This window comes from Anser brachyrhynchus (assembly GCF_964034855.1).
Source record: "Anser brachyrhynchus genome assembly, chromosome: 3".
Taxonomy (NCBI): domain Eukaryota; kingdom Metazoa; phylum Chordata; class Aves; order Anseriformes; family Anatidae; genus Anser; species Anser brachyrhynchus.
The window spans coordinates 109,837,755-109,864,449 of NC_137696.1; the positions used below are offsets into that span (position 1 = coordinate 109,837,755).

General features: G+C 38.1%; 1 protein-coding gene across 4 annotated transcripts in view; it reads right to left on the reverse strand.

The window, feature by feature from the left end:
- Positions 1–25,491, reverse strand: part of KIDINS220 (kinase D interacting substrate 220) — a 73,006-nt gene extending 47,515 nt beyond the window's left edge. Inside the window, exons 1-15 of one of the 4 annotated variants that reach the window (XM_080585971.1) lie at positions 25,115–25,491; positions 18,280–18,427; positions 14,161–14,259; positions 12,596–12,694; positions 11,121–11,219; positions 10,079–10,180; positions 9,478–9,576; positions 8,570–8,767; positions 7,239–7,337; positions 6,046–6,144; positions 5,180–5,278; positions 3,690–3,867; positions 2,915–3,079; positions 1,385–1,564; positions 883–1,048 (exon numbers count right to left, since the gene is read on the reverse strand). In XM_080585971.1, the coding sequence (XP_080442097.1) occupies positions 883–1,048; positions 1,385–1,564; positions 2,915–3,079; positions 3,690–3,867; positions 5,180–5,278; positions 6,046–6,144; positions 7,239–7,337; positions 8,570–8,767; positions 9,478–9,576; positions 10,079–10,180; positions 11,121–11,219; positions 12,596–12,694; positions 14,161–14,259; positions 18,280–18,387 (1,790 nt within the window). In that variant the 5' untranslated portion in view covers positions 18,388–18,427; positions 25,115–25,491. Of the gene's footprint in view, positions 1–882; positions 1,049–1,384; positions 1,565–2,914; positions 3,080–3,689; positions 3,868–5,179; positions 5,279–6,045; positions 6,145–7,238; positions 7,338–8,569; positions 8,768–9,477; positions 9,577–10,078; positions 10,181–11,120; positions 11,220–12,595; positions 12,695–14,160; positions 14,260–18,279; positions 18,428–22,833; positions 23,606–25,114 lie in introns of those variants that run through there. The other 3 variants (XM_080585969.1, XM_080585970.1, XM_080585972.1) reach the window with 3 other exon arrangements.
- Between the last annotated feature and the right edge of the window lie 1,204 nt (positions 25,492–26,695).

Genomic DNA, 26,695 nt, shown 5'->3' on the forward strand with positions numbered 1-26,695 from the left:
AAGAGAAAAATATACATGTTGTACACTTTGGAAAGCTTTGAGCATTTGGGGGCAACCAAAGCAAAAGTACTTCTACATATCTGCAACTGAAAGTTTTCATTTTGGTTTGGTTTTTCTTCTGAAGTGAAGGAAAAGCTAAAATACTTTTAAAAATTCTACATGAAACTGCATATTTATTTCTTTACCTATTTCTTCTCCTGTTATCAACTTCTTCACCCCACTTTCTATTCTAAAAATTGATTTATTCAATAAGTAGAATCAACTGCATCAATAATGGCACTCAAAACAGCAACAAAAATATCTTTATGATACCAAATCATATTGAAAAGTATTTTTAAAATTGCCTTCAGAGGTATCTTCAAATATTCATGGAGGAAGAAAAAACAAAGAACAAGCCACACAAAATAAAATATCATATCTAAATGATAGGATTAAACAAGACCACAAAACACATGATCTAAATTTTTCTTGCTTTTCAGTAAAGAGGAAGTTTTGAGCAGTCTGATGCTCTACTTCTTACAGGGGGAGAAAAAAAACAAACAAAAACACAAAGACCTTAACAGCAGTAACCAGTGGAACAAGCATTAAGCACAGTTTACCATCTATTAACTCCTTATTTTGTCTGTTACAAATTTGTCAAAAACATAAATAAATAAACAGTAACTTTTACTGACTTTGGTACAAAGTTTTTCTTGAAATAATTACCATCTTTTTCACACTGAAGATTTTAACTGCATAAGCTTCTACGGCTACTGTTCTCCAAACGGGAATCTTAACACTTTTTCACAGGAAGATAAACATGATAATTAAAAAGCACAGTCTGCAAAGTATCAAAGTGAACCTGAATTATTCATTCAAGAGCAAATAAGTGAAATAACCAACCTTACGGGTAAAGCTTTAGTGGTTTGCTCTGGTAACTCTGGTGGGTTCACAAACATGAGCTTGAGAAGCAACTCTAAATATCCAATATGTCTTGCCAATCTTGCACTTAGCACCCAGGCCCAGTTCCAGCTCTCACCTTCCCTTCGGCCACCAAAATAAATTACAGCTGAAACAAAAAGTTTATATGTCAGTCAAAATCCACAACTGAGAGAATCACAAAGGTTACACAGATAAGGCATGGAGCCGAATGAATTTGTAAGTTATTACTAAAAATGAGAAGGCTAAGAGCAACATAGTGAAGTTAATATACAAAGCTTTTCTGATTTCTAGAATGCCTTCTCAATTACATGCAGAACACAAGAAAAGAGCCAGGAGGTCTCATTTTCTATGAAAACACTTCATATTTTTTCTGAAGCACAAAGCATGTCTACAAAACAATAATGGATTCTAAGAACAGATACTAATCAGAAGCCATCACAAACTTCATATAAAATAGACTTACTGAAGAAAATGTAGAGCACTGCTAATAAGCTGAGTGACACTGCTATTCCCAGCTTTGCATCCACTGTGAAAGCAAGCAATAAACCCAAGCCTCCACACAGCAAAAGTGTGAGAAATACAATAAGCCAGGAAAACTGAAATAGAGGTTCAATCTGCTGTCCTGCAAAAGTCTTCATTTCATCTAAAAGACAAAGATGAATTACGATGTTAAATCATTTTAAAACAGAAAGCAAAAAAGATACTGTAATGATCCTCAGCTTTTAGAAGATTTTTTCCTGGGCTAACTTGTTCCTAACATTGACCAAAAAAACCAGACTATAGTCCTTGAAAGAGTGAAAAAAAGTAAGTTTCAATACATGCAATGGACAAAACCATTTAAATATGTAATTCTTCCACTGTTTGCTGCAGATTTTCTACTTTTAAACGCTCATTAAAGATACTTCCTTTTCTGCTTCAGAAGTCTAAAACATTTTTATGACACAAAGAAAAAGCAATCTGCCGTAACACTAAAAAAAAATCATTCCTGAAATCATTGGATATAACAGTAAAATTTAATCTTATTGTGAAAACACCTGTTTGTCAATGCGTGTTTGCTCAAACAGGAATTGTTTAAGAAATTTATTTAGGATCTATTGAATAAGAAATACTAAATGCACAATCCAGATGAATAAGGAGCAGGAACAAAATGCTGAAAAAGTGTTCTCAAAACACAGGAGTTAACAATAAACATCACGCTCAAAAATGAAAAGTGCACACAGCACTTTGCTTACGACATGGAACATGATGTGAACAAAAAGAACAGACCTCATTTCAACTAATAAATGAAGCTTTTAAAGCACAGAAATCACCGAAAATAGGAAATATCAAGACTATTGAAAGCATTTTGAATTAAACAAACATCTCAGAAAAATATCCTTTGTTAAAAAATACCTACATTGTAAATAAGATGCCCATTTCAACCAGAAGGATTATTTAGAATGGCATGTATACATGCAGGAGATAACAATGGCTTTCTTCATATATTGCATTTCATTCCTTACATCATTTCAGAAAGTTCAAAAAGCTCAAAGTAAATAAAAGAGGGGAAGAAAACTTGGTGCAGAGAAAATACACTACAAAGAAAAATATTAATAGCCTAGAATTTGTTCCTAAACTTTGAGGAGTAAAAAAAAAAAAAAAAGGACACGTTTTGTTGCTGCTTTGTGCCTCCTACATGTTGGAACCTGATTTGACACCCTCATCCCCAAGCTGTATTTCAGCAGCCATACTTTCAGCAGTTTGTAAAGAATAGATTCACTAATGCAGGTCAACAGACAGCAACACTTCTGGAATGTCTTAACATTGCTTAACTGAATAAGGCAAACTACAGATGAACTGATGAATTTTATTGATAGTAAAATTTAGATGTTTTCGTTACAGAAACAGATTAGATACAGCACTACATAGAACAACATCACGAGAGAGTTTTTGTAACAGCTGATTTCTATAGATGGACTTAAACCTACACAGAAAAGGCTACATCAATTTTTACCTTCCAATTTCTTGAGCAGGAAAGATTTTCCACTTCCCCACTGAGCATATAAGCCTACACAGATCGGTGGCTGCATGGTCGGTTCACTGAGAATATCAGCCAAAGCACTGCTGTACAGATCATAACCCAGCATATCACCATCAGATTCCGTGGGAGACAAGTGTCCTGTAACAGGAATACTATGTTACAGAGCTTTGTTTTAGGAAATCTTCTCGCTATGACAGTTTTCATACACAAAACCATGATAGGCTTACTTGTATTTGTATACACCTTCCTCCCATATACTACTAAAGTGTTATTAATGTTGTGTTAGTATTAGTACATTCTTGTTCCAAGGAATGTTAATCGTCCATATAAATGTTATATAATAGTAACTATTAGATCTTACCACAAAAGACTCAAACAAAATCCCAAATCACAACAGATGAAAGAAAAAAATTCTCACATAAGCAAGATCTAAGTAAAAAAATACCAACAGAAGTTGCACAGCATCCCATGTCAAAAGGCAAATGTCAAAAATAAAATGTTTGAGCTTCATTAGGATTTCAGAAGGATGATTTTTTCTGCCAATTTAAGTGTCTTTTGTAATAGAAAAATCTCTCATTAATCACAACATTAAAAAAAGAACTTGATTACCAATACGGAATTAACTGGATTCTCAATATGCAAGTGATTAAAGATAAATCACTTGGATCATCACTTATCAATAAGAAAAAGCTCAAGTTTTCTTCAGTCTAAATTTAGATCTAAGCAAAAGATAAATACTTTTACTTACTGGCACCAAATATCTGTGTTAAAATACTCTTCTGGTGGCTACAGTCAATATTGTAAGGTGTTTCTCCTGCTTTGTTAGGTCTATAAAGCAATCTACCATCTTTTGGATTTCGTAAAAGTAGTTCAGCAAGTTTACGGCTTCTTCCACGAATGGCAATATGAAGCGGAGTATCTCCTTTCTGCAATTCAGTGAAAAATTAGTAATATCTAAGATAAATTCATAGGAAGTAATGACCATATCATAGAATCACAATATCACTTACATCGGAAAAGACCTTCAAGATTTTCAAGTCTTATCATCAACCTGACCTGAGTCCCATCATGTAGCCAATATATTCTACAACCCTTCAGATGCATTATGTATTTGAAATGCATCTTAAGGAACTCACAACAGCATTAAAGCTTTACAGCAAGTATTTTTCCCCTCAAAAAGGTACTATAAAAGTTTTTAAAAAATGTGGAAAAGCATAGGCTCTTATCACGCTAAAGTCAAGTCACTATCTTCTTCCTTAAACATTTATAAACAAAATCTAAGGTTCACAATAACTGTAGTCTATTTAGACAAACAAATTCAAAGACTTGTTTAGAATAAGAGATTATTTCAATTATTAGAATTATTTCAGTATCTTCTCAGACTTCTCCAAAAAGCTTTCTGCTAAAAGTTTCCTTATTATACCGAATCAAAAATATTACTTATTTGCTCTAGGTATAAGATAGTTCTAAGTTACAATAGTATCAAATAAGCGTTCATGTATTGCAGAGATCTACCAAAGTAGATAACACACCAGATGACAAACAATTGTTTTTGTCCCTGTCACTGCTTAGTTTAATGACTATTAATCAAAATAAACATGAGTGACAATTAACATAATCTACACTCTTTTCGAGCATATCAAGAATCATTTTTTCATATCTGAAATTCTCATTTCTGATGTGAAACTTTTTCTTGGCATATGACTAAAAGCACCCTATTTACAAACAAAAAAAAACGACAAAGTACTAATTATGGGAATAAACTTAAGCATTCTGATCATTTCAGCTATTAAGCATAGGGAAGACTAAGCCCTCTAGGTCTTACGTCATATAAAAATTAAATCAAGAAGTAAGAAACAGACATTTTGGTATTGATGACACATGAGCTATCTTTAAACAAGTATGTAAATACTTAACAACGAACATTGGAAGTTTAAATTTTTGCATCAAAACATGTGCTAGCAACAAAAAGGCATCTGATCCAAGCAAAAAATAAAAATAAAAATCAACCAGTTCAATGACTGAAGCTATATAAGCATATAAATGGAACAAGAACCAGTGTTAGCTTCAGTCTTTGTTCTGTGTCATTCCTAACTAATTCTTACAAAAAAAAATCCTCATCTATCTTTTTCAAAGTTGATCTCTCTTCCTGTTTTAACCTCGACAGCTCACTATAAAATTTGGCTGCTAAACTAAAATGATTAAACATTCTAAAGTAAATGACCAAGTGTTCTTTACCTTGTCTACAGCAGAGACCTTAGCTCCTTTGTCCAGAAGCAGCTCTACTATTTCAATATTTCTCATCTTGGTTGCCTTGATAAGTGGTGTTTCTCCATCCTAAAAGGAAAAACAAAGCCTAATTAAAAAAGGAAAGCAAAAACACCCAAAAAACAAAAAGCCCTTTCCTATATACTCCATAACAAGCAAAAACTAGTGACAGTGTAACAAATTAAATCCTAAACTTTTAAGAGAACTTTTTAGTTACATATGTTTGCACGCAGGTAACAACACTTCAGTGTATCTGTTCTTAAAAAAAAAAAAACAGACACTATTATAGATTGATACAAGTCACAGCACAAAATGCAAGTGCAAAATAAATTTCTGTTAATAGGTGTCAAAGAGAGGAAGAGTGGATTCAGATATAATAAAAGATATTTGAAAAGAGACTCAGGCATGGAAGAGTTAATTTGCTGCTATACATACTACATCCATTGTTTTTTAAATCCCTGTACAATGCAATAAATGGCAATCTTAACCCAACTTAGTAATATCAGAAACCTCTTTCCTCACTTTCCAGCAGCAGATGCTCTGTTATTTCAAGTGTCAGTGTTGTTGAGGTAAAGCATCCAAAAGATTTCCTCCTACTAAGTTTCAATAGCAAGTGATGTTTATCAACGGTGGACGTTAACATAACAGAAACACCTCTTTTCCAAAATGCAGAATTTATTATTATTTAAAAAAAAAAAAAACTAAAATAGCATGCAAGGTATTCACACTTGACAAAAAAAGTGAATTTGGTACTATGATCTTAACACCACATAGGAGCTGGGAAAACAACAGATGTCAAACCAAGCAAATCATGTCCTCAAAATTCTAATACTTACTTTTGTACACGTTTCAGTATCGGGGTTGCATTGCAAGATATCCCTCACCATTGTAGCATTTCCTTTCTCAACTGCCCAATATAAAGCAGTTTTATTATCCTGAAAGGGTATTACATGTTATTAGCACTTAAATTTAACTGGATTAATTTCAAAACCTGTATATAAAATGCAATCATATTGAAAACAGCACACAAATCAGCGAATTTTAGCACAATTCAGGGCAAAGGGAAACACTACCAAATCTAACTGGTACACCAGTGGAACTCAGTGGGGAAATCTGGCTATAAAGCGCAAACCTATTTTAAAAACCTGAACTTTAACAATATGAGCAGAGCCAACCTATCTTGAAACATTTTCAAAAGCATATCTCCCAAATTATACATGGGTATTCAGTTGTAAATCAAATATATATGTTTTCTAATGAAATAAAAAAAACTTTTTCCACAGCATCTTCTTTCTTCCCGTTATATAATATTTATGTTTCTCTTTTTTGTTTGTTTTGGAGGGTGGTTTGTTTGAAAAGATTTCTATCCTATTAGAACACAGAGGTAATAACCACTTCCAGGCCTTCCAAAAAAATCAATTTTCTTGTCTCTTTTATAGCATATCCCAATAAAACTGTTGCACTCATGGATTGCTTGGTTGTTTAGTTAAAAAGGACAAAAAAAATGAAAGGAAGGGTAGGTAGAAAATATGGAAGCTACTGACAATACTGCTCAATGTAAGCAAGGAAATTTATGAAAGAGAGAACCAGCCAAGCATAGCAACAGAACTGGCTAAACACCACTGCAAACAGATATTACCTAAGGGGTATCATATATTAATGTAATACTACTATTAAAAAAATAGTGAATATTAAAATAAATTGCTTATTTAATGTATTTCACAATTTTAAATCTGCACTGGTGAAATACGTTCAGCATTCTTTGCTTTTCAACCATTATATAGAGTAACTGAAGAAAATGCTGCTTAGCATATCATTACAGTTACATATGCCTTACAGCTTAAAGATATCACAGAATGTGTCATGTTGCAGTGCAGTTTTTCATGTTTGATGGGAATCTGAGTTCCCCACAGAGGAGAATTTGAGCAAGTTTTTAAAGCGCTGTTTTTAGAAACATGATATAGTTATTTGATACCCAAATTCACCTTGCATTCAAGAACTACACTAACGTTTACATTGCTGTACTTACCTGACCTCTAATGTCTATATCAGCATACTTATGGAGCAGGGCCCTCACAATTTCAACATGACCACCTCTAACAGCCCCAATCAGCACTGTGTCTCCACTCTGGAAAAAAAAAAAAAAAAGAAAATGTCACAGAATATAGAAGACAGATTAAGACTCTGGCAAAAAGAAAGAAGTATACATAAACAATTCTGGACACCTGGACTCCGTTCTCAATCCTCCCAAATAGATGAAATATAAATCAATGGGCAAAACAAACACCAAAGAAAAATAGATCCCCATCTTAAAGTACATTTGTGCATGTGTACATTATACTGCTATCCTGTTTACATATACTATTGTCATTAGAAAGAAAAGTTTTTGTCACATGCAGCACTGCAGCTTGGCATGAAACCATCTAAGAAATGCACAAAGCTGATGTGAAATATGGAAAAATGCATCCACAAATCCTTTCCAAGTTACACAGCAAGCATTAGGAGGTTTTCCTTATGTCTCTGCAACTCCCACGCAATTCAGTTTAGGACAGGAACACCTCAAAACCTTTTTACTGCTCTGAAATATACCAATCTTGACAGAGGCACATAAGTTTAGCTATCTAAACTCCTTTAACACCCACTATCTAAACTCCTTTAACACCCTAGGCTGCAGTGCTCAGCCGGCCCCTGCCACTTCAGAAAAAATGAATACCAAGGCAATGCTGCGGGCAGTCCATGGTACTTGTGCATAAGCAACTGAATAAAGCACTGCATGGCTAGCTAGTGATTCGTGCTCTGGTCACTCAGAGGTACACAGTGCACCTTTAACAGTTACTGTTACATGTCTTAATCAGAGCTGAAGTCTCCCTTTCATAGATGCAAATTTCCTAATCCTAATAAGTTTAATTGTCAAAGATGAAGCAGATGCCGAAACATTATTTGTTATGACATCCACTGATTTCCAATTTTAACAGCACTACCACGTATGTTAATACACCAAAAAAATGCCCCAAAGCTGCATGATAGTTCAGTATAAGTCTCATGTTACAGACACAAGCAACATACAACAATATTGTAAATTTCCATGTGGCATTTCAATTCAAGAAACTCAAAGAAAAAGAGTTAAAAAGAACTTTTAGAAGAAAGTGATTTTCTTTCACATTCTCATAACAGCATTTGCCACTTAAAAAAGTTGCAGTATGTTGTTTTTGTTGTGTAATGTTGTTTTCTGCCCCTAGGTGGCAGAAAAGTTAGAAGTGCATCTGCAAACCTGCATATACTAGAATTTAAACATATATTACATTATTATTATTATACACATAGTAAAGCCACAATAAGGAAATAAGAAAATGTACTCACTCTATCAGGAATATTCACATAAGTTCCAGCATCAAGAAGATCCTGCACAATTTCAGTATGCCCCTCCTTTGATGCAATCATCAACGCTGTATTTCCATCTTTATCTGTTAGGTTCACATTTGGGTTCCTTTTCAGGATTTCTTTTACCGAGTCAGTATAGCCACCTTTCACTGCTACAATAAGTGCAGTCATAGAATTCTTTAAACAGAAAAAATATATATATTTTTGTTGTACAGTTGGTACAGAAACCATCATTATATCAGCAGTTTAAATAACAAAAGAACACCCAATGATGTTACATTTTTAACCATTTAAGTGTTATTTCAGACTTATCTTTTAAAGTACACTTGCTATGTTTTCTATTAAAATAAGAGAGAAACTAATAAAAAAGCTCTAGTCAATTTATTTTAATTGCTGAATGTCACATGCACTGTACAATCACTTTCCTGCCATATGAGAACTTACTATTATCAAGGCACCCACATGTGCCAATACTGTTCAAAAAGGTTTTTTTCAAAGAACTTCAGGAATAGTCATATGAACATCAAGTTGTCCTACATAGTTTTTCAATTAAATTTACTTATATTCTGTTTTAAATTAGTATTTTAAGTTTATCTAGTATCTTACATAAATAATAAAAACCTATTTCATTTAAAAATAAGAAAAAAATGCAGCTAAAAGCTTAAAAAAAATCCTAAGCTCTGAAAAGGTGCAACACTATTATTTTCAAAAGATTCCTTGTGTTTCTTTGTAGTTTGCAATTAGCTGGAAACTAACATACTCCAACATCAACATTTCATCTTTTTTCATGGTTTTTTTTTTTTTTTTGCTAGTTACATTACAAAATTAAAACAAGACACAGATGTATGTACCCACATTTTATCGCTAGAAAATGAGCAGTTACTTACCGCTCCTTCTTGATCAACATCAGCTCCCATTTGCAGCAAGTATTTCACACACTCCAGATGACCTTTCCTAGCTGCCCAAACCAATGGGGTGGTTCCATACTGCAAAAATATTTATTAACATTTTTTCCATAACCGCCTCTTTATTTAGTATCTTCTACAATTTAGCATTTGTCCTATACTTCAATGCATTACTACTACAAAGATCAAATTTGGTCTTAAAAGTTAACAAATGCATCTGAAAACCCATTTTTTTTCCTTTGTACATTTCTAGCTGTAAGAATTACTTGTCTATGCAACCTAATGTAGCAAGGTTTACAACAGCTTAGAAAACAGAAATATGGTCCACTGAAATAAGTGTTTACAGCCATCTTAACCATACTATGAAAAAACCTCTTGCAAGTATATTGACTCAATCTAACACATTAATTCTCATCTCATGGGCAAGATATAACAGCAGGTGTTTTTCAGTCAGAAACTACTTGATATATTTTAATTTCAAGTAAAATTATTTTAGGATATGACATGCTAAATAACAGAATTCATTTTTACAAGAACTGTACTAAGCATTAAAGAAACTAAGTATTACATAAACATAACTTACTTTATCAGAGCAGTTCACTTTAGCTCCATATTGGAGTAAAAGATGTACTATATCTGAGTGGCCTCGTCCTGCTGCCCAAATAATTGGATAGACACTGTATTGCTTTGAAGAAAGAAAATACGAACCATATGAAATAAAAGTCATAATTATTTTTTTTTTACGACCAATATTAATAAAAATGTTCCAAGAGATGATAAACCCACAGAAGGAAATTATGAAATTAAAACTAGTAATGTATCAGTAACTATTGCCTAGTACACTGTCGAGATAATGGCTAGAAAAAGGTCTGCTGCTTTGAAACAATCCTGTAACTCCTTCAACAAGGTTTAAAAATTCATACCCTTATCTTAATATACATTTGTAATGTAAGTGAGAAACAAAACAGGTACACATTACCCCTCAATAATCAAGGCTGCAGACCAATCGTATCATGCATACAGAAGCTCCATATGCAAAGCAGATTTAATCTGCAATAGGTAAGTCGCTACTGTTGGTTTTTTTTTCCGTTGCTCACTGTCACCTCAGACACCAAATTGATTATACTGTCACATCTGTTTGTTCAAGTGTCATGATGCACGTATTTTACCGAAAGCCTTGTAAAATAAAAAAAAAAAATCTCAAAATCTTAGCATGGCACAGTCATATGATCTAGCCCCTTTGATAACTTCTGCACCAATGAAAACAAATTGTTGTTTCTAAACTGCTCATATTAGTTACTCCATAAACTCACACATGCAGAAAACTGACAATTGCTATACAAGTAGAATTACATACAGTACTTATCTCCTCTCTTGCTGATTTGAATCTTACTAAGAGGTATGCATTCATTTATTCTCATTAAAAAACACTGGCTGTCATAAAGAATTAAAGCAACCACTTGCATGAGTAAAACAATGACTGGTGTTGTATTGCCACGAACACTAAAAGTTTAGTCAAGGTAAGATTAACACAGGATTCAGGATTTTAAACATTTTGTCAGAAGAGGAAAGAGAGGTTGTGTTTTTTGTTTGTTTTTCAAAAACAAAAACAAACAACCACTTACCATTCCAGTGATGTTTGGATTTGCTCCTTTTTCAAGTAGGAGCTTAGCTACTTCAGTACGGCCTTTATATGATGCCCACATCAGTGCAGTCCATCCTCCCTGGCAAGCACAGTTCAAACAAACAACATAAGCGGAATATACTCTTTAATTTAAAGTCAATAATTAGGTTTCTAGTTTGGCATTTGTCTCAAGACTGTTTGGCAAGTCCAAGATGTAACAAAGACTGACTACACAATCTTATAATCCTAATAAATCCATGTGTGGAAGTACTGATTTCCTGCTATATGCAAAGCCTGGGAGAATATCTTATCCTAAATGTTCCTGAATTTTCCCCATAAATGCCCAATTCCAAGTGCATAAAAATCCAGTAACTACACAAACCAAAGAGAAAGCATTATCTGAAAACAAAAAGCTAGAATCCAAGTCAATTAACTTTGATGGATTTATTTTTGATTTGTCGAACAGACACCTACCTGTCCTTCATAAAGTAACTATGTAATGACTTCCTTCTTTATGAAAGCAGTCTTATGTCCTCTCAAGGGAGTAGTAATAGCAATTAACTTCAAACTTTAATGGTTCATTCATTCAAGTTTGTAAGCAAGGAAACAGAGGTTTTACTGTCTATGGCACCTGACTGGTCAGGTAACCAAAACTAATTTTAAAATAACAGTATGCCTCTTAACTGTAAGCACAATTTCATTTCTCCACAATACATCTTTTCAGACGTTAAAGATCCCTCAAGACTGACAGAGGCCTAGAAAGGTACTGCTTGCCATGCAGGTGTGACCAACACTACAATGCTATGAACAAGTTGGACATCACAACATGCCACAGCCTTCAAGTGCTTCCTATAACTGAAGTTCCACTCTGAAGTCTCCCAGTGGTTTACTATTTAGGCAGAATGAAATGAGTTCTTGGAGGTACCCAACTCCCTCTTCAATCAATAGAGGAGTTTGTAGCTCTTCAGAGGCATCAAACCTTCATTAACCACACAAGAAATCTCTGTAATTCTTCAGGTGGACTGGACTATAGCGTCCATTCTTCCATATTAAAAATGTGGCAAGATGAATGAAATCAAGTCCCAGTATACTGAGAACAAGGATTGCTGGATCGATAATCGCAGTTGTACAGAGAAAAAGTAAATACAAACAGATATCTTTTGGGAAAGATTTAACATGTCTTTTATGAAAATACTAAAAAAGTAACAACAAAAAGTCACACACACAAGGAAACAACCACCGTTCTTCAGTTTAGCTTCATTCCAAAGCAGACTTTAACACTAAAGCAACTATTTCAAAACTGTAAGAACAGTATTTAATTATATATTTTCCCATTTTAATGGCACTGAGTAGTCAACTGGAGAATAGCATTAAAAAAAGTGACCTGTTTTTACAGAACTGAAAGTTGCTAACTCACTAAATTGTTCTTCTCACTAAAAATATGGAGAATTATTTTTACACTAAGACAACACATACCAGATCTCGATGCTCCAAATTGACATTATAATTGAGTAGTTCTGCTACAATAGCTGCATGTCCTTCTTTAGCTGCTGAAATAAGAGCTGTCCAGTTATCCTAAAAAAATGAAAAGAGTTTTAAATGACATTCAATATTTCAGTTCAATCACTTTGTTTTTCAAGTGTAAATTCGCATGACAGGAAATCCACAACTCCTTAAGAATTATACTTTAAAAAAAATACAAAAAGAAAGCTCATAGGCAACTTGATAGTTTACACCTGAAAATGCAGACCAGCAACCACTGCAAATTCTCTCTTCTCTTCCACAGTAACCACCACTCTCTGCTCCTCAGTTAAATTTTTTTTTTTTTTTTTTTTTTTTTTTTTTTTACAGAGGAAGCAACACCTACAAAGGATTAGAGAATAATATCGAGACATTCAGAACAGCTGACTGGGACTAGACAGTGACTAAGACCACAGAAAATGGTGGTGGTCTGTCTCCACATACAATAGGTGACAGCACTGAAGGGGCTAATACACAGAGGAGTTTGGGTCAGAGCCCTGCTTCTTGGACTTATGATCACTTCAGGAGGATCAGACTTATTTCCATTGTTACAGGTCCAGAAGCCTGCGATGAATTTCTTCTTGCATTACACTCACCTTCCATACACTGCTCAAACCACGTGCAGGTGTGGACTGTTTTTTTATGAGCTACGTATATATAAATGCAGCAACAGTTTATATGGTAACTATTCTTTCTCTAAGTATATGAACTGTATCATTTACAGAAGACGAAAAAGTCTCCAAAAAATGCTTGGCATTCACTGTCTCCTTTTTGTTCTCAAATGACAGGTTTTATACCAGATCTTTCCCGGATGTCTATGCTGCTGCAATTAAACTATGTGCAGGAGAAATAAATGACCTAGTTTCAAAACAAACAACATTCTTTTTCTGTTTACCACTCTTCTTAGAAATATATACATCTTTCAAAACTGTTCAACACTTCTGTCCTCTTCACCCTTTCTGGACATCTCTCACCTACAGTCATCCTCTTTGAGGGCAGAAAGATGATTCATAAATTTGACACCCTTCTTTATTTGTCTTTGTTCTGATTTTCACCTGAAATAATCCTTTAACTGAAATTCTCCCTCAATACTTACTGAGAAACACCAAAACCAAACAAAAACAACCCAGACATACCACATCGCTACTGCCAGAACCAAAATCATTTGGGCCTCCCTGTTGATACAGTTTTTCTCTATTCCACCTACACTTTTATCTCACGGACTGCTAATACCATTACCATTCCTTCCCAGTATTAACTTCCCACAAAAAAAATAGCAGCATTCAGCAGAGACTCTCAGATATTTAAAGAATCTTAGATATACCTTTTCTTTACAAGGAGTCTAATCTGAGGAAGACAGAGAGAGGCAATTCTGGATTGAATTTCTCTTATATGTCATCATCTTCCATTATCTCTTCTTCCCTGTCCCCTGAACTCCCATCTAAACATCTTTCCTTTCCCTGACTTGAAATTTCTTCTTCCTCTGCTGTTAGGTACTTTAACAAAGTGCCAATACTTACTGCATCTTCCAAGTTGCAATTAGCTCCCTTCTTGAGAAGCTCCTGGACAATTTCTAAATTGCCTTGCTCGGCAGCCAACATGAGGGGAGTCTGGCCATTCTGAAATTCAAGCGACAGGCAAAAGGAGTTAATTGGGAAGCGATGCAAATTGTGCACATACACTAAGAATAAATGATCAAAAACTACAAAGGAACATTAAGTTTAGTTTCCAGGTTTTAATTGTCAATGAGAAGCGGTGAAAAGGATTGTTTTTACAAACTAAACAATAAACTTGCAACTAAAATACAATTAAAATCGTCCTGTCCCATAACAGATCAAAAAACCACACACACATTTCAGACGTTAAAAATGGCTATCAAAAAAATTACAGGGTTAAAAATATTTTCAGTGTCTCTAACACTACCTGTTACATTTTGACATCTTGAAGTAATTCAATCCCATTATTTAAAAACAAGTAAGTACGACTAGCCTAGGAATCAGAACAGACATTAAAAACATCCACACTGATTCAGAGTAACAATGAGACTTCTTGCTGAAGTCTAGGAAAAAATAGTCAAGTTACATAGCAAAAAGATATTTTTTGGTAGTATACCAAATACGGAAACCACTCAACTCCTGTGCAACACAGGTTCTTAACAAGCAGCCTCATCTCAGGGAAGATAAAAGATACAAAAGCTGGTTTATTGGCCTTGAAAGATCTTTCAAAAGCCAGTTATAATCCATCACCCTTCATCATCCTGTTTTGCATCAGAGAACTTCTCTTCAGAATTATCCACAAACAAAAAGCCTTCAGATACAATTGTTCTGCATGATAAAAGCTAAGTTTTAATGAATTTTGCAGTAAAACTCTTAATCTTAACAAGTTCAATAAATGGATAGTCTTTGATGACCTCCCCTTTATCTTTTCTCTGTACCATATAAAAAAACTCAATATTATCTAGTCTACTAAAAGCATTTCATAAATAATGCAAACACTACACTTAAGGAGTTATTTATCAACAGTTTCCCTGAAAAGAATAAAAAGTGTCAAAACAGAACCAGAACAAAGTTCACTAAACTTCATTGATAGAATTAAAAAGAAAAAAGAAAAAAGCATTCTGGGCCATCAGCTATTTTCTAATTGGTTTTCACAGAACCTTCCCCAGGACATGGCTAACCATCAGCATTATTCACGATATAACCTAGTAGCCAGCAATGCAATTGTTTAAAGGGAGAAAGTAAAGTTTTATAAAAGTTTATGTTGTTGTATGTGTTCAAAAGGATACCTTACCTTTTAGGTTCTAAAATACATTTAGTAAAAACAAACAGTGGTATTTAGGTCTGGTCATCAAAAAAAATAAAGTATAAGTACTCAAAAATAAATAAATAAATCAGATGAGCTTCAAGTCTGCGTTGAAGGCTCAGAAAGTACTTAAGAATCGAGACTAAAAGAGCAGAAGGAAAGACACCTTAAAGAAAACTGCAGATTGTCAGGATTAAAGTACATTACACAGGACAAGCACCTACCACCAGCTGCTAAGTAATCAAGGTATCTGGTTCACTGGTTCAGGAGACAGCACACAGGGAACGGACACATGGGGAAGGGAGACTGAGACTTGCTGCACTTAACCGAAATGGCTGACATCAATCCAACAAAACCATCCGTGCACAAATTGACTGGAACATCCGAGTTTTTCCTGACAAATACAGGCAAGATGCTCAAGGCTGGTGGCAACGTGGGTAATCCCACCACCAGCCAAGTCACTGCAGCCTGGGAGGTCCTGGCACTTAGCGAGCCAAGGCTCACCAGCTATCTCTTTAGACACGTTCCCCTGGGGCTGGCATTCCTGCTTCACTGTTTTGTTTGTACCCAAGAAAAAGTGGTCTTGGCAAGTCTAAAACTAGAAACAGAATTGCACTTAATGCAATTGAATTCCAATGAAGAGCTAACCTTTAAAGAAAGTCCTATTATCAACACATACAAGCAGTGCCCCCTTCCCCCTCCAGACACACACCTTCCTCATGGGTTTAAAACAGATGCAAACCATACACGTGTCCAGAAATCACCTTTTTCCAACGCAACGATAACAGAAGACTGAAAAAAAAAGTATTGTGGAAGTGATTTCTGTTAAAAAAAAAAAAAAAGGCACTTACTGAAACCCAGGAGTGTATTTAGTGCCATCACTAAAGGAAGAAATCAGAAGAGAAGGTAAAGGCAGTGGCACTGTTGATAAAGCCAACACAGACTATCTGGTCTGACTTCAGCCATGCTGCTGGGAAGAATTACCGTCAGAGGAAAGAGGTCATTCTCTTTCTCAGATATACATAAGCCTCACCACCTGGCATGCTGTGTATAGTCTGAAATTTTAGAATTTTTCCATCTCAAATGCTTCAGCACATGCACACACACAGCATGAATGAACATGCTGACAATGAACGAAAACTGTCTTGAGTGAAATCAGAGCTAATAACTATAGAAAGGCTAAATTCTGTACGTTGTTTTCACATTTATAGGATAGTTTGATTTTGACTAATACATCCCATTTGAAAGCTTCCACTCCAAAATATTCTTTTTCATCTTACGCAGGTTTTAAAAAATAAAAGAGGATTGGAAAGCCAGCCTTCCGTACACTACAAGACAAGGAAAAAACTGCCGGGAATGCCAGACTAGGGGTATCTGGCTGAGACTGTTTCACGTGGGGCTAACATTGTAGCATCTTCATCAAGGCCCAGAGCCAGGAAATAGGATGTGCCCTCAGCAAGCTCACAGGCTGCCCCCCACACTACATATGTGGTGCACACCCCAGCGGGCCGGGATGCCATTCTCACGGTATTCGATAGGCTGGAGAAACAGGCTGACAACCCTCCCGCAGCTCAACAAAGGCAAATGCAGAGACTTGAGTGGGAGAGAGAAAAAAAAAGACAAGAAGCAACAGTCACAAGATGCAGCAAAGGATACCCTAATAACACACATGGAAAACATTTTTAAACAAAGACCGGTTAAGCACTGCAGCATTGTCCTGAAGGGGTGCAGGATCTCCACCCTTGAAGACTTCCAAATTTTGCTTTGCTAAATCCCTGAGCACCATGATCTAACTATGAAGTTAGCCCTGCAATTAGGAGGCTGAATCCAACAACCTCCAGAGGTCCCTTCTGCCCTGGGTTTTTCTACAAATCTTTGATTCTCTGAAGATGCTACCTAAGTTGGAAGGTTTCCAGGTGCACAAAACCGTTTAGGAAATCAGAACTGAAGTAAGCATTGATAATACAAGTCCAGACGCTAACAAACCAGCAAGTCTACTAAAGAAGATGAAACGTGTTATTCCTATCATCTAAGCTTATTTTTAAAATGCACACAAAAAACATAACAGTGCAACAAGATAACCTGAATTGTAAAAATCACACAAAACAATGGAAACAGTCACTGGCAACAAACATTTGTGTGAACCAAACCTCCCGAAGAACTCCCTGGAAGCCTTAATGAAGTACAATGAAATTAAGTTGCTAATGGTGATATGCTCAAATAAGACTAAATGAAATGGCAAAGCAGCAACTAACAATTATCACACCATCCCAGGATTCAAAGTAATCCACGTTTCAACCTCTTACTGTCCATCAAGGCTTCCTGTGTAATCCAGGTAAAGTCATTTAATCCTCCTGGTTACACCTAGACTTACCTTCTGGATTGTTATCTTTTCATCCAGATGAGCATCTGTTCAGATTAAATTCCAAAATATGCTCCTATTTGGACTGTATAACCAAGCTTTTCTTGCCTGGAAACCAGGATGTAGGGGTTATCATCCCAGGTTTCATCCAAAATGGACAGGGAAAGAGAGCACACGCAACTGGATCTGTGAACTAAGAAGCAATTCCCAGCTGCAGAAATACAGATATAATCTCCATACATAAAGAAAGGATGGATCCGCGCTTTCCAGCTCAGAACACTCAAAAAACAATTGGAATGAAGGATACTAGAGTGCTTGCATTGAATACTGCATGCTCAGTCTGTGCAGAAGTAAGGAAACAGTAGAAAATAAAACTGAAATGTGTATATTAAATAACCAGTGCAATTTCGCTGATTATTCATTCTACATCTAAAGAGCAAAAATACAAAACTGACCTCCACAAAAACCATCTTACCTCATTTCTCTCATCTACATCCCTGCACTTCTCGAGAAGTGCTTTCAGAGCAGGAACATTTCCTTCTTCTACGTAGGTCAACAGACTCTGACTCATCAGGCTTGCCATCTTCGCACAGTATTTGAAATGCTTCTATAACAAAGCTTACCTGTATTCCAGAAAAGAAGAAAAAAGACATAACTAAAGTATAAAGTCCCTATGAGAGTTAATTTTAATATTGGAAAGAACAAATTGTATGTGCCAATACGTCAGCAGCTGGCTGCAAAGCCCAACCACTCTCCCCAACAAAACACTCTGGACATTAAACCTACACTACATTTCAAGTGAATTGTGTTCTTAGTTATAAACAGTATTCTATTTTAAAGGTATTGACTAATTATGTATTTCGAGTGGATTGCACAGCAGCCTTTCATTTGCATATATTTTTTCTGCATGTACAACAGTAGGGGAATACCTGTACACCCTAGAGATGTGTACAAGTTGTTTAGAACACAACCCTTATCCTTCAAGCAGATAAGCAGAACATTGAGACCATTCAACACGATGAAACGCAGTGCAAATATCTAAATTACAGCCATAGAGAACTTTGAGGAACACCATTTATTACACGAGTTATCATCTACTTCATCCAGCCATGCCTGCATGTGATGGCACGTTGTTAGCTTACTGCTCAAACTCAACATAGCTTCTGTTGACTGCTTGTATCCTTCTTTTGACCTTTAGTAGGTAAGACACGGGAGATTGCTCTTGGTTGAGACAGAACATTAGGAACAATAAGACTTCTTATGAAGCTGTGAGCTAGGAAGTTGAAAGAACCAGCAGCACCACTGCACCACACAGACACCCACATCTCCAGAAGTTTATTTTATTCATTCTGCGTCTCAGTTAAGTTTCACTGGTACAGAACACATTGTAGGGCTAAACGCAGGACTCCATGGACCCCCCCCCACCTTTCTCCTCACCCACAGATGACATGTTTGCACTCTGTGGCTTTTTCTTGCATAACAGCACTGTAAGAATAGAAGAAAAACTCAAGGCTGGTGTTAGCTGAAGCCTGCTGGTTAGGTTATTCTCCACCAGGCAGAAGCCAAAACCCCGTGGCTTTCCCAGGCAAATTCTTTAACTTCCATTTTCACATAAAAGCAGCTAGCAAATTTTCCTACGCTCCCAACTGAAGAGGAACACGAGCCAAAAAAAAAAAAAAAAAGAAAAAAATCAGACAAGAAGCAGCTAGCAGGAATTTCCCTAAGTTTAGAGCAGAGAAGTTGATATAAATCTCTAAATCTGAATTAAGTAATTAACTCCAGTTTAAATTGCTTAGACTGTAACACTATCACGCCATCCTTCCTCCTGCAGCAGTGGAGTTATATATATAGACAAACGCACACCGCTGTCAGGACGTATTAGACACAACCTGAGTTCGCTCGCAGCACCGCAGCCGCCAGAGGACTTTGACACAGAAACGCCCGGTTCAGAAAAATGCCAGCAAAGCTGCAAACGGGCTCAGTTAAAATGACAGCAGCTCTGGGTGCGTGGAGAAGGACTGGAGGGATACACAAAGGTTCAGTGCCAGAGGAAGCTCCGAAATGTGTAAGTTGTAGGGATGGAAGAAGAGGAACATCAGAGGGAGGAGAGAGGGAAAGAAGGGCCTGTGAATCACACCGCTAAACTTGGGTTTATAACCCAGGCTGCAATTAAAAAAATAAAAATAAAAATAAATTGCATGGTTCAGACATTATTTTAAAGCCAAACCTAAAAACTGTTCCAAAGAAGTCCAGATCTGGCACACAAAGCCCAGCAACAATTTTACAAGGCCCTGTACAAACAGCCTGCCTCTGCCCCAAGACAGACAAACACAGAAGGCATGCCCTGTTACCAAACAGTTCAGTACCATCACACAAAGGGGGATAAACAGTACAACGGTGGCATCACATAATTGGTTTGGGTTTGGTTTTTCGGGTGTTTGTTTTGGTAGGAGGAGCAAGTGCTAACTGAGAGGCTGCTAACTTAAAGAGAAACAAAACAAAACAAAACAACACACAACAAACCACAACAAAAACAACTGGCTGAAAAGAACTGGAGTGATCGGAGTGATTCAGTGCCCACACATGGGCACTTACTGTCATTTTAGATACCAAAATAGCAGAAAAGTCAGCATCTTGCCTGGCACCCGGCTGCCATTCCAGAAGAGTGTGCCTCCTCGTGACCTGCTGCTCCCCTCCAGCCCTACCCAGACGTCTCTCTTGGGCAACCAAAACAACACTTGATGTTCACACTGGGGCACCTGGATGTCTTCCATCTTTGTCTTTTTTGATTCTTTAAAACATATTCTGATGGAAAGTCATGACATGCAACTTGCCACTAGCTGCAGGGCTGGCACAGACACTTGCCAATTTCCCCGTGCTGCTTCCCGGCTTCCCTCCCGTAGCTGTGCCTTGGCTCTCATGCTACCTTCCCCACCAAATAGTAAACGGAAAAATACACTTAAAAACATCAGCAAAACATGATTACAGTCTCTTACCGAGCATATTTTACCGTGCAGTTGCAATCAGATGTTTTCACACCAGCTGAAAGTTTACTGGCAAAGGAAAAGGGTATTCAGCAGCCCTTGCTCCTCAAAGGCAAGTTCTCTCCTTTATGTTCCTTACCACCACGTTTCAAAGAGGCAAAGGCACCGTAGATAAGCACACGGCTCCAGAAATCATTACTTGATTTCTTGGTTATCAAAACTGCACAGCTTCTGCCCTAATGTAGGTCTGAATCCTTAGGTGCACCTTAAGCCTTTGACTGACAGCAAAGCACCTCATGCTAAAGCACATCCAGAGCTGCATTTGCAAACGCTCTGTTAATACTACTTTTAAATAGTCACAATCTTTTTGGGGTGAACCATCTCCAATGATGATACTGACAGTCTTTGTCATTTATGCTTCACTGTCACAAAATAGTCCCTTCTTAGAGCTAATAATGGTCTACTTTCTAAAGACAAGAACAGCAAAAATGAAATATTAAAACCCTGAGTTCCACATCCTCATGCTTTCACTTGACACTTTTCAGGCAAGATTTTCAGTGTCCAGAAGATCAAGATCACCACGAGGCTCTAGGAAAGCACTGTTTAGCAAGTCAGCAACATGAATTTCCATTTAAGAAACACAACCTGGCTTCATCAGCTGAATATATGGGTTAGTGTTCTTCTCATCCTTAAAGCAAACTAAACAAACAAACAAAAAAAAGAAACACACAAAAAAAGCCACCAACACACACACAGAAGAGGTTAGCGTTAAGATATTCAGATGTTTCACATTTGTTTTTCTTCAACAATAAACATGCCTGAACTTATGCTGAAGTTTGTTCATGGTATTTTACACCAACTCCCTATCAGCTGAGCACAATCACCGTCCACCCTATTATTAAATAGGTTTGTTTTTACTGTTATGAAAATTATACGCAGTGCTCAAAGTCTGCTGGGGCGCTAGACATTACGATGTGATTTCCTCCCATGCTGAAGGTTTCTTTCAAATTATTGGAAATGCTTTGAATCAAGACTGAGGTACTGTCCCTAGACAGGAAAGTTAGATTCATCCCAGCCCCTCAAATGTAAAAGCTCATGAAGCCTGCATGCATTCCTACTCATTTCAAAATATAAAATAAACACCCCACCACCACTCCACACCTCAACAGCACTTCCTTTACCAAATGAGAACTTAACCCCTTCCAAGCTTGGTAATTCTAGTGCAAAAACAATACTGTCCAAGAGCACCCAGTACATCCAGCGAGAAATTGCTCAATTAAAAATATTTACTTCCTTCTTTTGACACAGCACAAGTATTTTCTACAACCTATACCCCTGCTTCCATCATTAAAATCAGGAAACCTGTTTGGCAGTTGATCCCCTTTCCCATCAGGATTAATTCTGTTTGTTTCCCCCCCACACCCATGCAGAACCAAACCAATTTCCAGCTGATGAACCTCCTCTTCATTCACCATCCTAACTTATAAGCCTGGAAATTTCAAAAAAAAAAAAAAAAAAAACACGCTTAGGCAGCAAAGCCTGGTACTTTGTACGACTAAGAACACACCAGGAGCAAGGAAAAGACACGCTAAGCGCACAAACGCTCAGGTGAAGGTAACATTTGCACAAGGATTAACCTGTTTTTGTGCTTCATTAACTGGCTCTCCCATCCTGAGCTGAAGCAGATGTTATCGCCGTTTTGGAAAGACTGCAAAAATTTGCTGATTTACTAAACTTTAGTCTCTCAACTGCAACAATACTGACAGCAGAGGTCCTGATCGTTCTAACCTGTAGATTTTTACGTTCTCTCAGTATTTTGTATCAGCTTCTACCTGCATCGAAAGGATTAATATTACTACACACTAAACTTTTGAAATACCACCATCTTTTTCATCGCTCTCTCCCACAGTTTTTGGTTATTTTGTGAGCTGTGACCACCAAGTTCAAACATTAACATTACTGAGGAGACTCTTTGTTTACAATAGGTAAGGATCATAGTGACTTACATAAAATGCACACTTTATGAAAAAAAAAAAGATCGTCACCTTCTTTTTAAGATGTTTCCTTTTATTCCTGATATTAAAGCTACCTTCCCAACACGCAGTGCTGCAACAGATCTCTCAGATAACTGTAAAAGAAGTAACTGGTGCTGCTGAAATCTTGATGTGCAGAAATCAGACTTGGAATTATGGGGAATCTCGCCCTGGAGAGCTGGAAATGCCATTCTGCAAAATTAGAATTTAAAGGGAAATGGAATACAGAAGAATTGGATATATAAAATTTGTTATGAAAGATTAATGAAAATTTGCACTTTGCAGTGGCATAGAACTACGTAAAACAAGAACGGGAACATGGTCTTTGCTCACCCTGCAGGGAACCTTGCTGATACAAGCACTGCCTATCTTTAACAACTCCTTCAATACCTACTGTGCATATTTCATAAATGTTAGAACAGGTAACAAGTCAGGCATCACATGAAATGGTAAGTATTTTTAATTACTCCTTCTACAGGGACTAAGACAACCAGGATTCTGCTGAAATACCAGATTTCTGAAACAGCTGAAAAGTGTTTTGAACACAATACCTTCTGGTACTCTGAGGAAGAAAGAAACAACAAATCTTAAGTTTCCATAAGTAATGGAAACCCTACCTACCCCACTTCTCCAGTGCCTGAAGTTCCAGTCTGACTAATGACCTCATGATGATTTTCGGCTTTTCCTTGTTATCCGGGAACATTTACTCTACCTCTCCTAGCCACACTCATGCTAGCCAAACAAGAAATGTTTTAATAGATTACCACACTTTTTGTTGCTTTATATCAAAGAACAAAGAGTAAAATTAGAAAACATTGAGAGCCAAAAAGAGAACTAAAGATGGGGACATGATTATTCTGAAACCCGTAACAAACAGAACCAAATGAGGTTTGCACAAAAGGAGGCCCCTATGGCTCTAATCATTATTATAGTAAAGAGCAAAAGATATGGGAAACTGGAAATAAGCAAGACATTACATCCAATCTCTTCCATCTTATGCACTCAAGGCAACTGCCAATTCCAAACACTGCACTGACAGGATTTTTTTTTATTATTTTTAAGAGAAACAAGACTGGGGATTACATCCAGAAGACCGGACAGATGCCAAGATGTAGTAGAATTGTAGAATCACAGGATGTATTAAGACAAAAAGAGATCGTTGTCATTGGATAGCAACTATGAGATACGTCTATGTTCTATCCTCATTAAAATCATCAGCTAAAAGAGAGGTTTCATGCAGTACCTGGCAGTGGTGATTTACGCCTTGGCATAGAAATCACTCTACCTTTAAGACAGAAATTGAGTATGGTCAACGAACAATAAGGTATTGCTAAGCCCATCTGAATTTTAGAAAATAATTCAATGGCTGTACAAAACACAAAATGCTCAATCCTACTAAACACTATTTCAGGTTTTAAATACTTCAAATAAAAGAAAGTAAACAGAAAGATATCAATACTGAGCTTTTCAAAAGGAATTATACCAACCAGTATGAACCAATCTGTCAAAATCCATACAAAACACACACACAAGTGCAGCAAGAAAGCCCACACCACCACCTCACTCCGCCTTACAAAGCCAGGGTATTTCTCCTTATGAGATCAAGGCTTCATTAGACCCAGCCTCCTACAACAAAAACCTAACTTCCACTTCAAGAAATGGAGGTCTTTCTGCTACAAATACTTCAAAAGGAATATGGCCGTGTTCCAGAAGCAGTAGTCACACACGATTTTGATTAGATTTATGTTTCTTAATAAAGGAGTTGTTTTAAAACAACCAGTTGCAGAACAGCATAAACGTCAAGCAAATACGTGGGGGGTTACTTATGCGTTCTAACCCGACTTAAAACAAAACAAACAAAAAACAATAACAAAAAAACCCACTCCTTGCATTTTTCCACCCCTTTATTATTTGGAGAGGGGGAAGGTGTCGGCGACTAACCCCACAATTTGAGGATTTGCCCTCCGCTACCTTGCCCCTCAGCAGCCCCCGGCCTAAAGCCACGGAGGGGCAACCCGCGGCCCCGCTTACCCCCACAGCCATGCCCGGTCCCCCCCACAACGCCCCGAAGAGAGAAGCGAAGGTAACGAGGCCCGGCCCGGCCCGAGGCACACCGAGGCCGCTCTGAGTCTCCCTGGGGCTCAGCACCGGGCCGGGGGGCGATGCCCGCACCCCCCGGTTCCCCTTTCCCCAGCGGTGACGCCGCGGAGCCCCGCAGCGCAGCGCCCTTTGTTAGGCGGCGTTCCCCCCGCCCTCCTCACCCCTCCCCTGTCCCCCTACCGCCACCGCTCACCCCAAAGCCGGCGGGACTCGGCCCCTCGCGGGCGGCTCCCCGGAGCCTGACGGGGAGGCTGCGGCCGCCCGGCGCCGCTCACTTCCCCCGGGCAGCGGCCGCGGCCGCCATTTTACCTCCCTCTGCCTCCCTGCCCCGCTGCCGGGCGGGCGCGTCATGGGGGCGGGCGCCACCGCCCCGGGGAGGGTTCCACCACCCCAGAATGGGCTTCACAGAGCCGGGGAGGAGTCCGCCTGCCCCCCGCCTCGTGTCCCGGGGCTGGCTGGAGCCTCCTCGGGTTGAACAAGCCCGCGGGGCCGCCGCCGCTGCTTTAATAAGCGGTTGCGAGCGGGTAATAACGGGGACCCGAAAAAGCCTGCCCGGGAGCCCTCACGGCCGTGAGTCACGGCGCTCCGCGGCGCCCCGGCACGGCCGCCGGCCGCGGCTGAGGTGGCGGCGGGCAGGGGAGGTCCTGCCCGGGCCGGTGGCTTCGCCTCGGGGCCCTCCGGGACAAAGGAGCGGCTTGGGGCTCACGGCGAGGCGAGGTGCGGCCGCCGGGCTGACGGGGAGCACGGCGAGCACCGGGAGGAACCGCACCCCGGCGTGCTGCCATCAAATGTTAATAAAAGAAAGTGTTTGTCCGCTGAGACTCCTTCTGTCAGCCTCCGCAGATCGACGGGTTTTCAAATATTTTCAAAATATTGCTGGTTTCCAGAGTTCATACAAATATATATATATATATGTGTCTAACATTATGACATCGTCACTTATCATCACTCTATTACCTTAGCTTTTCCACCCATCAGTAAATGAGCTGTGTTCTACAAACTGGCTACAAGTTGGTCAGGCAGGGACCTACCTGCACATGCTGGCAGGGAAGGCAGCTTTCTGTACTTCACCTTCTTCCCTTCTCACTGTTGCAGTCCCAAAGCTGTCCCACTGTGGCCTGGCCAACTCCTGACACGCTCGTGCCGTCTGATCTCATCTGAGGAACTGCAAAACACTGTCTTGTGCTCTTCCTCTCGTACCCTACCCTTACATGAGGAACATTTTCCCATCAGTGATTAATTCACGCTGAGAATGAAACGTGGTCCCATGGAAGGGTTGAAGCTGGAATCTAGTACAATTAGGATTTCACACAGAGCACTCCGCTTCTCATATTTATTTTTTTTAAATGAATATGTATGAAATTAAATGTATGAATAATCTCTTAATGGTTATTGCAAATACTTTTGTCACTCACATCACAAATGTAGTTTCAGTGACACTTAACAACTTGGAGTAGTATTTTTCCACAGTCTGTACAGCGTAGAAATATTTGATGATGCTCTTTGAAAGGGTAATAAATGCTGAAGTTTCTAAACTGCTGCAGTACAGTGCACAATCTAACCTAATCTTATGCCAAGAAAGTATCTTTTCTCCTTCCTACTATTCATCTTCTACAGGATTTCACAGTAACACAGAATGGTAGAGGTTAGCAGGGACCTCTGGACGGCATCTGGTCCAACCCCTGCTCCAGCAGGGCCACCCAGAGCAGGGTGCCCAGCACCACGTCCAGGCGGCTTCTGAAGGTCTCCAAGGAGGAGACCCCACCGCCTCTCT